The 12,624-nt window shown below is 33.5% G+C and overlaps 1 protein-coding gene across 1 annotated transcript in view; it reads left to right on the plus strand.

Annotated features, from left to right (window-relative positions):
- The first annotated feature begins 9,432 nt into the window (after positions 1-9,432).
- The window catches only part of LOC136028644 (casein kinase I-like), a 70,467-nt gene continuing 67,275 nt past the window's right edge, over positions 9,433-12,624 (plus strand). Inside the window, exon 1 of the mRNA XM_065706497.1 lies at positions 9,433-10,545. Within this exon, the coding sequence (XP_065562569.1) occupies positions 9,433-10,545 (1,113 nt within the window). The remainder of the gene's footprint in view (positions 10,546-12,624) is intronic.

Genomic DNA, 12,624 nt, shown 5'->3' on the forward strand with positions numbered 1-12,624 from the left:
AAAGGTTCGGCGATATGTACTTCATAGTGACGCTGAAAAATAAAGAAGAAAAAAACTGAAAAAATGTAAAAAACTAAAAAAAACTAAAAAGAAAAAACACTCAAAGATAAATTACAGACCGGGACACAAATGACGACCGACACAGAGGGAATATAAATGACGACCAGGAACCTCAAAGAAAAATTACAGACTGGGACACCCGGACACAAATCACGACCGGGAATATAAATGACGACCGGGACGCAGGGACACAACTACAACGGGGACGCCGGGGGCACAGGCGGGATATATAATTGACGACTTAGACACAGGGATTGTTTGAATAGGAATTACAGACCGGGACACCGGGACACAAATGACGACCGGGACACTGGGACACACGGAATATAAATGACGACCGGGACACTCAAAGAGAAAATACAAACTGGGACACCAGGACACAAATGACGACCGGGACACAGGGAATATAAATGCTATTTATATGCACAGACAATGGGACAGCGAAGAATGTTGTATATTCGCATGTTTTACGTAGTTAAAAATATATATTTATATCTATCTCTATTCACAGGTGGGACACAGGGACACAGCTACAATGGCGCGTAACTAATATGGCGCGTAACGACTTACGCGCGCGGGGGGGGGGGCTTGGGGGGGCGCGAAGTGCCCCACCAACTAGGTGTTGGGGTGGCGCTTCGCGCCACCCCAACAGCTAGTATATATATATATATATATATATATATATATATATATATATATATATATATATATATATATATATATATATATATATATATATATGTATAGATAAGACGTCATACTGAATATGACATCATTTATTAAAATGAAAGCTTCCTTATAATAAAATGACGTCATTTTGAATATGACGTCATATGTAGTTTTATTATTATTTTTTCTTTATTTTTTTATATTTTTAATTTTTCGTTTTAGTTTTTATAGATTTTTTCGTTTTCTTTAATTTTTTGTTATTTTTTCCTTTTTCTTATTTTTTGTTATTTTTTATCTTTTTTATTTTTTTCATTTTTTTATTTTTTCCTTTTTTTTCTTTTTTAGTTTTTTTTATATAATAGATTGTAAATAGTGTAACAGACAAACAAACAGACAAACAAACATTATATTTTTATAAAAATGTACTGCGGTAACTGTTAATACAGATTGTATTAGTGAATACTTGATTAACATAGAGTGGCAGAGAAAAATGGAAATGACTTGAACTCACATCCTTCAAATTCGAAAGAGAGCACTAAACTCAATGTACTGCGTAAGTCGTTACGCGCCATAATAGTTACGCGCCATTGTAGTTGTGTCCCTATGTCCCACCTGTGAATATAGATATATATATATATATATATATATATATATATATATATATATATATATATATATATATATATATATATATATATATATATATATATATATATATATATATATATATATATATATGGTTTTAACTACGTAAAACTTGCGAATATACAACATTCTTTGCTGTCCCATTGTCTTTGCATATAAATAGATTGTCAGGTTTACCGACTCTTGAACATGCAACATATAATGGTCCATGGGAAAACAATCTGTATTCAGATCTATACCTCATGATTCTAATGATTGCCCTTGAGCTTTGTTGATGGTGATTGCTAATCGACCATTCCCTGTCCCGGTGTCCCGGTCGTCATTTACATCCCCCTGTTTCCCCCGGTGTCCCCGTTGTAGTTGTGTCCCTGTGTCCCGGTCGTCATTTATATTCCCTGTGTCCCGGTCGTCATTTGTATCCCGGTGTCCCGGTCTGTATATACATTCGTTTTTTAGTTTTGTTTTTCTCCTTTATTTTTTTCCTTTTTTTTTCTTTTTTAGCTTATTTAGATTTTTAGATTTTTTAGTTTTTTTATTAGTTTTTAGTTATTTTTTCTTTTTAGTTTTTTTGTCCCGGTCGTCATTTATATCCCCCTGTTTCCCCCGGTGTCCCCGTTGTAGTTGTGTCCCTGTGTCCCGGTCGTCATTTATATTCCCTGTGTCCCGGTCGTCATTTTTCCTTTTTTTTTATTTTTTTTTTATTTTTTATTTTTTTTAGTTTTTTACCTTTTTTTAGTTTTTTTAGTTTTTTTAGTTTTTTTAGTTTTTTAGCTTTTTTACTTTTTTTATTAGTTTTTAGTTTTTTTGTAGTTTTTGCCTTTTTTTAGTTTTTTCAGTTTTTTTTTTAGTTTTTTATTGGTTTTTACCTTTATTTTAGCTTATTTTTCAGTTTTTTCCTTTTTTTAAGTTTTTTTTAGTTTTTAGTTTTTTTAGTTTTTTACCTTTTTTTATTTTTTTTAGTTTTTTTAGTTTTTTAGCTTTTTTATTTTTTTTATTAGTTTTTAGTTTTTTTTGTAGTTTTTGCCTTTTTTTAGTTTTTTTAGTTTTTTAGCTTTTTTATTAGTTTTTAGTTTTTTTTGTAGTTTTTGCCTTTTTTTAGTTTTTTTAGTTTTTTAGCTTTTTTATTTTTTTTATTAGTTTTTAGTTTTTTTTGTAGTTTTTGCCTTTTTTTAGTTTTTTCAGTTTTGACGTCACCTGATCCAGTTTTTTCAGGTGACGTCACCTGATCCACGATCCACAGATCCACAGACAACTTATTTTTATATATATAGATAGTTTTTTTTTTTTACTTATGTCCTGGTCGTCATTTATACTCCCTGTGTCCCGGTGCTTTGTTGATTGCTAATCGAACATTCCTTTTGTCCTGGTCGCTTTCTCTTTGAGTTTCGTCATTTATTTTTTTCTTTTCTAGTTCTTTTAGTTTTTACCTTTTTTAGTTTTTTTTAGTTTTTTAGATGAAAATTTTTTTTAGTTTTTTCCTTTTTTTCTTTTTAGTTTTTTATTGGTTTTTACCTTTATTTTAGCTTATTTTTCAGTTTTTTCCTTTTTTTTAGTTTTTTTTATTTTTTATTTTTTTTGGTTTTTTACCTTTTTTTAGTTTTTTTAGGTTTTTTAGTTTTTTAGCTTTTTTACTTTTTTTATTAGTTTTTAGTTTTTTTTGTAGTTTTTGCCTTTTTTTAGTTTTTTCAGTTTTTTTTTAGTTTTTTATTGGTTTTTACCTTTATTTTAGCTTATTTTTCAGTTTTTTCCTTTTTTTTAGTTTTTTTTAGTTTTTAGTTTTTTTTCGTTTTTTACCTTTTTTTTAGTTTTTTTAGTTTTTTTAGTTTTTTAGCTTTTTTATTTTTTTTATTAGTTTTTAGTTTTTTTTGTAGTTTTTGCCTTTTTTTAGTTTTTTTAGTTTTTTAGCTTTTTTATTAGTTTTTAGTTTTTTTTGTAGTTTTTGCCTTTTTTTAGTTTTTTTAATTTTTTAGCTTTTTTATTTTTTTTATTAGTTTTTAGTTTTTTTTGTAGTTTTTGCCTTTTTTAGTTTTTTCAGTTTTGACGTCACCTGATCCAGGTTTTTCAGGTGACGTCACCTGATCCATCCACAGACAGACAGACAGACAACTTATTTTTATATATATAGATAGATATCGTGTTTTCACTAGTACTGATTAGTGTTCAGTTCCTTATAAGGAACTAAATAAAAAAAACTAGTTTTTTTTAACTGAAAGTAAGGATCGACATTAAAACTTAAAACGAACAGATATTACTCCGTGTATGATATGGGTTGTCCCCTCCTCAACGCCTTCCTCTTTGCGCTAAAGTTTTTAATTGTTTTAAAAAGTACAATTATGGCAAAAAGTCAAACTTTAGCATAAAGAGCAAGGGATTGCGGAGGGGACAACCCATTTCATACACGGGGTAATTTCTGTTCGTTTTAAGTTTTAATGTCGATCCTTAATTTCAGTTAAAAAAAATTTAGTTTTTTTTATTTAATTTCTGAACGTTTTTGAATTAATGCATGTTTGATTTTGGCTCTCCGCACATAAATTATTAAAATGAAATTTGCATATTAATTCTTTTTTTGGCTAAATTGCTTTCTCTTAGTTTTGATCAGACGATTTTGAGAAATAAGGGGTGGGGATGGAGGTATAGTTGCCCTCCAATTTTTTGGTTACTTGAAAAGGCAACTAGAACTTTTAATTTTTAACGAACGTTTTTATTAGTAAAAAATATACGTAACTTAAGAATTAACTTACGTAACAAACTTTTATATTCTTATATCTTTATTATGTACTAGCTGATGGGGTGGCGCTTCGCGCCACCCCAACACCTAGTTGGTGGGGCCGCTTCGCGCCCCCAAGCCCCTCCGCGCGCGCAAGTCGTTACGCGCCATATTAGTTACGCGCCATAGTAGTTGTGTCCCTGTGTCCCACCTGTTGGATCCCCACCTATATATATATATATATATATATATATATATATATATATATATATATATATATATATATATATATATATATATATATATATATATATATTTAACTATATATATATATATATATATATATATATATATATATATATATATATATATATATATATATATATATATATATATATATATATATATATATATATATATATATATATATATATATATATATATATATATATATATATATATATATATATATATATATATATATATATATATATATATATATATATATATATATATATATATATATTTAACTACGTAAAACTTGCGAATGTACAAAATTCTTGGCTGTCCCATTGTCTGTGCATATAAATATATTGTCAGGTTTACCGACTCTTGAACATGCAACATATAAATGTCCATGGGAAAAACAATCTGTATTCAGATCTATACCTCATTATTGTAATGATTGCCCTTGAGCTTTGTTGATGGTGATTGCTAATCGAACATTCCCTCTGTCCCTGTCATAATTTATATGTCCCCCTGTGCCCCCCGGCGCCCTCGTTGTTGTTGTATCCCTGTGTCCCGGTCGTCATTTGTGTCCCAGTGTCCCAGTCTGTAATTTCTCTTTGAGTGTCGCGGTCGTTATTTATATTCCCTGTGTCGCGGTGTCCCGGTCATCATTTTTGTCCCGGTTGTCATTTGTGTTCCGGTGTCCCGGTCTGTAATTTCTCTTTGAGTGTCCTGGTCGTCATTCTAATGATTGCCCTTGAGCTTTGTTGATGGTGATTGCTAATCGAACATTCCCTGTGTCCCTGTCGTCTTATATATATTCCCCTGTGCCCCCGGCCCCGTGTCCCAGTCTTTAATTTCTCTTTGAGTGTCGCGGTCGCCATTTATATTCCCTGTGTTGCGGTGTCCCGGTCGTCATTTTTGTCCCAGTCGTCATTTGTGTTCCGGTGTCCCGGTCTGTAATTTCTCTTTGAGTGTCCTGGTCGTCATTTATATTCCCTATGTCCCGGTCGTCATTTGTGTCCCTGTGCTTTGTTGATGGTGATTGCTAATCGAACATTCCTTGTGTCCCGGTCGCTTTCTCTTTGAGTTTCCCGGTCGTTATTTATATTACCTATGTCCCGGTGTCCCGGTCGTCGTTTGTGTCCCGATTTCCCGGTGTGTAATTTCGTCAATCAACAAACATGACGTCAGTTGACACACAAACATGACGTCACTCGACACACACACACACACACACACACACAGACAACTTATTTTTATATAGATAGATAGATACGAGGGAATTTGTCTCCTCGCTAATACCTCGCTCTTTACACTGAATCTTACGTTTTGTCCCAATTCTCTAGGAATGACCCCTGAATCAAAAAGGCCGCAGAATAAATAATTGAAATTACTAAAAATACTTTAGTTTAAAGAGCGAAGTATTTATCTCCTCCTAAATACCTCGCTCTTTATGCTAAAGTATTTTTAGAACCCCTCATATGCGTAATAATCTCTGTTCGTTTTAAGTTTTAATGCTACTCCTTACTTTGAATTGAAAAAAAAAACTTTTTCATGTTTATTTTTTCATTGTTTTTTTTATAATAATGCTAGAAAATCTTACGCCCTTTCCATTGAATTTATCTTCCCCTATGACATATTCCTCCAACGAAAGATCCTTCAACACAAACCCTTCCCCTCAACCCCCCCCAAACCAAAAATTACCCCTGAAAACGTCTGTACGCTTCCCAATAACCATTACTGTATGTAAACACTGGTCAAAGTTTGTAACTTGCAGCCCCTCCCCCAGGGACTGTGGAGGAGTAAGTTATCCTAAAATACATAGTTATTATGGTTTTCGATTATGCGGAACGAAATGAATATCTCAAAAATTAATCCGTAGACTTTGGGAAAAAATGAGCGTGGGAGGGGGCCTAGGTGCCCTCCAATTATTTTGGTCACTTAAAAAGGGCGCTAGAATTTTTCATTTCCGTTAGAATGAGCCCTCTTGCGACATTCTAGGACCACATGGTCGATACGATGACCCTTGGGAAAAAAAAAAACAAAAAACAATCAAACAAATAAACACGCACCCATGATCTGTCTTCTGGCAAAAAATACGAAATTCTAAATTTTTGTAGATTGGAGCTTGAAATTTTTGCTGTATGGTTCTCTGATACGCTGAATGCGATGGTGTGATTTTCGTTAAAATTATATGACTGCTAGGGAGTGTTTCTCCTATTTTACAAAATGAGGCAAATTTTCTCAGGCTCGTAACTTTTGATGACAAAGACTAAATTTGATAATACTTATATACTTAAAATCAGCATGAAAATCCGATTCTTTTGATGTATCTTTTAGCATCGAAATTCCGTTTTTTAGAGTTTTGTTTATTGAGCTGGTCGCTCTTTACTACAGTTCGTTACCACGAACTGTTTGATATGTCAAGGTTCTCAAATGGCTCTTTTCTTGAGCGTTTCTAGGGTTTAGGACTTGATATTGTTTTGCAACTGAGAGAATTCAGCTTTATGAAGTGTCCTCTAGTGGTGTTTGATTGGGGTGGGATAAAAGTTTACCTAAAATGTTATTTTACAGCAAGTTGCTATAGGATTTAGTAATTTCCTTGAAAACAAGCCCTTAAAAAACTCTGCATAGTGTTTTAGTTCCCCGATGCCTACGGAGTAAAAAAAAAAAAACACGAAAAGAGCTACTCCCTATGGAAAAGAAAACGATTTTCATAGTTTTTTATGCTGATAGATTTTCCTTGTTGACAAGGAACTACAAGTTTTCAGTAAATAGTTTCTAGCCAAGTCATTCTAATAAGGTCCTTTTGTTTCGATCCAACACCATTGTAGGTGTTCCAGGCTTTTTTTTGGTTACCGTGGGCCTTGTTCGTCTTTTACTAGGTAACAGCTGTCGCTGCAACTACGATAGCAAAAACTTTTACGGGTCAAAGAGTATAGGAGTCAGGGTGCAATTTTTATTTTATGTCTTGCAATCTTAAAATAGACCAGGGCTAGACTGAACCACTGCTCAAAGCAACCAAAAGTTAAAAACCATTGTTTTAAAAACCATCAAATGTGGAAAAATTGCAATCAAGAGGTGGTTTAGAAAAAGTAACTATGATTTTGTTAAATCTTAATTGTAACGGTTTGTTTTGAAAATAAACTTTCATGTGCTGTTTTGACTGAGGGTTTAATATTTTCCGATCGGTAATATTTGCTAAAGGCTTTACAGTTATAATATTCTAATGTGTGTAAGAACTCATATTTTAGCTAATATTCTAAGGCAAAGCAGTATTCAATTTATGGCCCAAAGGCAATATCGGGTTTTCTTTGTTGCGACAATTAGCGAGCTAGCATATCAAAAGAGACAAAAAAGAGCAAGCATTGTGAATGACCATAATCAAAAGAGTTGAAAGCCAAGGTTGAAAGTAACGTTTTCAATCTGCCTGTTTCTCTCAAACAAAATAAGGAACTTCTGAAATTATTGTTTTTTGCCTGAGAGATATATCAACGAGGAAGCTTGTGGTAATTGAACAATTAGGAAGATTCACTAAGGAAAGAATCAATATTTTGAAAAGTGCTTAGCAAAAAGAAATAAGGGACTTCTAAAGTTAGTGTGGAGTAGTATTGAGCAGTGTTGAATCGTTCGTAAGAAATCTTGTTGGTGACGTGTCAAGGTTTTTTAAATGACTCCTTCTTTGAAGGCTTCTAGGGTTTGGGACCGGGCGGTGTTTTGCTATGAGGCTTTGCAGCTCCATGGAGTGCCTCCATGATGCAGGAATAAGTCTCTTGTACACGGTTTTTGGTGAAGGTGGTTCCAATAACATACTTTCTGTTTTGGTCCGACACCATTTCAAAAGGTTTCACGCTATTTTGTTTGGTTACTATGGACGTTTTCTTGTTTTAATAGGTTGCAAGTATTACTACAACCACACTAGCAAAAAAAGTCATGGGTCAAAGAGCAAATAATAGGCTGTATTTTCTGTTTGATGTCTTACAATCTCATAATAGTCCAGGGCTAGGATTTACAACCGCTCAATAGCAGGCTAAAGAAACAAACACTTTTGAAAAAATTTCATCAATGCAAAAAATTGCAATTACAAGCTGGTTTTGAAATAGTGACTATGATTTCGATGAAACTTAATTGTAAAATTTTGTTTGCTTAATTTTTTAAAGCTTAATTGTAAAATTTCATGTGCTGTTATGGAACATCTTCCATAAATAAACTAGTAATCCGGGCTACAATGGTAGCTAGCAACTTGATAAGAGACAATAACGTCCCATACTAAAAAATAAAACAGAAAATAACTTTTAAAAATAATGCCAGATCGAAACACAAAGCATATTATTAAAACCTCCATGTCAAAAACTCTTAAAAGGAAACTTACAGTCCTTTGGGTTGAACAACAAGGAAAATCCATTGGCCTGAAAAACTACTGAAGTGACTGTAGCCACGATATTTTGCGTCAACAGCACCATTGTTTTTTCTTTTCGTTTCTTTCTTTCTCCACAGCTATCAGGGTACTGGAAAATCATAATTAGTTGTTAAATGGGTCATTTAAAAAATATTGATCCATTTAAAAATATTTTATAATTAGTAAAATAATTTTTTAAATGGAATAAGTTTTTTAATAAAAAATACATTTTTGTTTATCACTGAGTAGCAAACACAATAAACATCATCTTCTATACAAAGATTAAAAATAGTATTTTTAACATTAAAAAACCATGCAGATATTGTTGTATAAAATGCAGTAATATCAGGATTTTAATAAATAATCTGATTTGTCAATTGAAACTACAACAATTCCTGAAAATTTTAAATAGAATAATTTTATTTCATCTCTCAGTTCAAAGTTGAAATTATCACCTGAAACCAAACTTTTATTGGCCTAACTAAAAAAGTGCTATATTTCCAGAGAAGAGAATTTTTTTTTACATTATTTAACTTTTCAGTTAAAAATCGCTGAAGTTAACATGTAAACTGCAAAATTGTTTCTGGTGTCTGAGCAATAATTTTTATTTTTCAACTGAAACTAGAGACTACCTGAAAATTTAAAAGATGTTTTTTTTTTTGGTTTGATGAACCTGATACATCGCTTTATGGGTTGAGCTGTACATTAAGAATTTTTCTAAATGCGTTACGCATATATCACCTTAGGGTTCTTTGGAACTCACACCTTAGCTATTTTTCTAAGCAAAAACGGCATTAGAGTTTCAGACATCTGTAATGGTATTGACACAGCTCTTTATTATAGTTATGTCACTTTGAAGGCATTATGTATAATATGCTTAAACGATGAAAGTAGCAACGATGGGACATCAACGAATGCTATTATATCCAAATCGCTTACTTCGTCTAGCTTATCATCAAGTGGGGTCAGTGCCAAGAGCCAATCTCCTCGGGACTCCTCGGGTTCTGCTTCGATCCGACCATCAGCAACTAAGTCTAAATTAAAGAGTTCTTCACAAGCAAATGAGTTGAAAGCAGAGGATGAAAACGGTATTTTCGATCTGCCTGTTTCTCTGAAACCTCAATACGAACTTTTAAGTTTATTAGGAAAAGGATGTTTTGGTGAAGTTTATTCCCTAAGAGATAGAACAACAAGGAAGCTTGTGGCAATTAAAATAATTCAAAAGTCACCAAAACGCAAAAACAGAGCTATGGATAATCTAAGAAAAGAATCAACAATTTTAAAAGAGCTTAGCGGAAAAAAAGGAATTCCAAAGTTTTTTGATTTTAATTACAATGAAAACATGGCATATATGATACTGGAGCTGCTAGGACCATCCTTAGATAAATTTTTAGGTGATAGGACCAATCCTACATCATTAAAATATTCCATAGTTAAGCGCTTTGCTAGTACATTAATAGAGGCACTAAGGGCTCTACATGATTTGGGTTATTTGCATATGGACTTGAAGCCGGAGAATACCACAGTACAATTCGAAGAAAATAGTAAAGAGCCACTGTTGGATAAGAATCGACTGGAGAATGCCAGCTTTTTTTTAATCGACTTTGGACTTTCCAAAAAGTACATTAACGACGGAGAACACCACAAACAGATCGTGACGAATCATTTTGAAGGCAATAAAAAATATGCATCGATAAACGCCCATTTGCGTTCAACTCAGGGAAGAGGTGATGACCTTGAATCATTTGGATATGTCTTGATTTTTTTGACGTTAGGAAAGCTCCCTTGGAGCTATCTCGGTCGTTTTAAAGACAAAGATGAACATGAAAAAAAAGTAATAAAAACTAAAATAAAACTAAAAAATGATAAGTCACTCTGGAAAAATACACTTGAAAATTATCCTGAGCTGTATTTATACATGAAAAACATTTACGAGTTGGAGTTTACTCAAAAACCTGACTATGAGTATCTAAAAAAGTTATTTCAATCCTGAATTTGAATTTCATTGAGTGAACAAACTACAATAAGAGATAAAACTCCACAAAAAACCTCAAAAGATACTGCGGCCAGTAGAGAAAAAAGAGACGAAAGATTAAAATAACGCGTATATTTCATAGGAAAGATAATGAAAATTGAAACTAAGTTAACTATTCTGTCGCAAAAATAATCCTCTTGTTAGCTAACATTGAAGCAACTCTTTTTGGTCCAGTAGGTATTCTTGTCCCCTGGTGATTATGTAAAATTTTAATTCCCTTATTGACTATTGGTTCTTTTTTCAAAAGACAACCATAAATTGGATAAATATTTAAGTTCCCCTTGTCTCTATTTATTGAAAGATTAGCAAACATATGTTTTTTAATTTCTATAGCCTCCTTCGCCCAGTGAGAAATACCCCCGTCATTAGAAATAGCTATAGCCTCATCAAATTGTATAAAATGTTCAGGATGAAAGAATGCATGTTCAGCCAGAGCCGAAACAAAAGTTTCAGGAGGCTTTCTTAATTGTAGATTTTTTTTTCTATTGAGTTGTGATGCTCAATAAATCTTTCAATAAACTGTTGGTGAGTTCTACCAATATAAAACTTCCCACACAAACAAGGAATTAAATACACTCACCCAACTAAATCACCACGGGTTAAATCCTTCCCAGCATTAAAGAAACTACCTAATGGTCTCACTGATTGGAAATGACGTCATGTTTGTCGACTGACGTCATTTTAAGGATTGAGCTGTATGCGTCATGAAGTTGTTTGTCGACTGAGGTCATGTTTGTCACCTGATGAAATTACATACCGGGACACCGGGACACAAATGACTACCGGGACACAGGGAATATAAATGGCGACCGGAAACCTCAAAGAGAAATTACAGACTGGGAAACCCAGACACAAATCACAACCGGGGCACAGGGAATATAAATGACGACCGGGACACAGAGACACAACTACAACGGGGACGCCGGGGGCACAGGTGGGATATATAAATGACGACCGGGACACAGGGATTGTTCGAATAGAAATTACAGTCCGGGACACCGGGACACAAATGACGACCGGGACACAGGGAATATAAATGACGACCGGGACACAGGGACACATCATTAGAATAATGAGGTATAGATCTGAATACGGATTGTTTTTCCCATGGACAATTATATGTTGCATGTTCAAGAGTCAGTAAACCTGACAATCTATTTATATGCATAGACAATGGGACACCGAAGAATGTTGTATATTCGCATACGTTTTACGTAGTTAAAAACATATATATATACTAGCTGTTGGGGTGGCGCTTCGCGCCACCCCAACACCTAGTTGGTGGGGGCGCTTCGCGCCCCCCCCAAGCCCCCCCGCGCGCGTAAGTCGTTACGCGCCATAATAGTTACGCGCCATTGTAGTTGTGTCCCTATGTCCCACCTGTGAATATAGATATATATATATATATATGGTTTTAACTACGTAAAACTTGCGAATATACAACATTCTTTGCTGTCCCATTGTCTTTGCATATAAATAGATTGTCAGGTTATCCCCCTGTTTCCCCCGGTGTCCCCGTTGTAGTTGTGTCCCTGTGTCCCGGTCGTTATTTATATTCCCTGTGTCCCGGTCGTCATTTGTATCCCGGTGTACCGGTCTGTATATACATTCGTTTTTTAGTTTTGTTTTTCTCCTTTATTTTTTTCCTTTTTTTTTCTTTTTTAGTTTATTTAGATTTTTAGATTTTTTAGTTTTTTTATTAGTTTTTAGTTTTTTTTTCTTTTTAGTTTTTTTGTAGTTTTTACCTTCTTTTTAGTTTTGTTAATTTTTTTTTTTACTTGTGTCCTGGTCGTCATTTATACTCCCTGTGTCCCGGTGCTTTGTTGATTGCTAATCGAACATTCCTTTTGTCCTGGTCGCTTTCTCTTTGAGTGTCGT

This window comes from Artemia franciscana, chromosome 1, assembly GCF_032884065.1.
Source record: "Artemia franciscana chromosome 1, ASM3288406v1, whole genome shotgun sequence".
Classification (NCBI taxonomy): Eukaryota; Metazoa; Arthropoda; class Branchiopoda; order Anostraca; family Artemiidae; genus Artemia; species Artemia franciscana.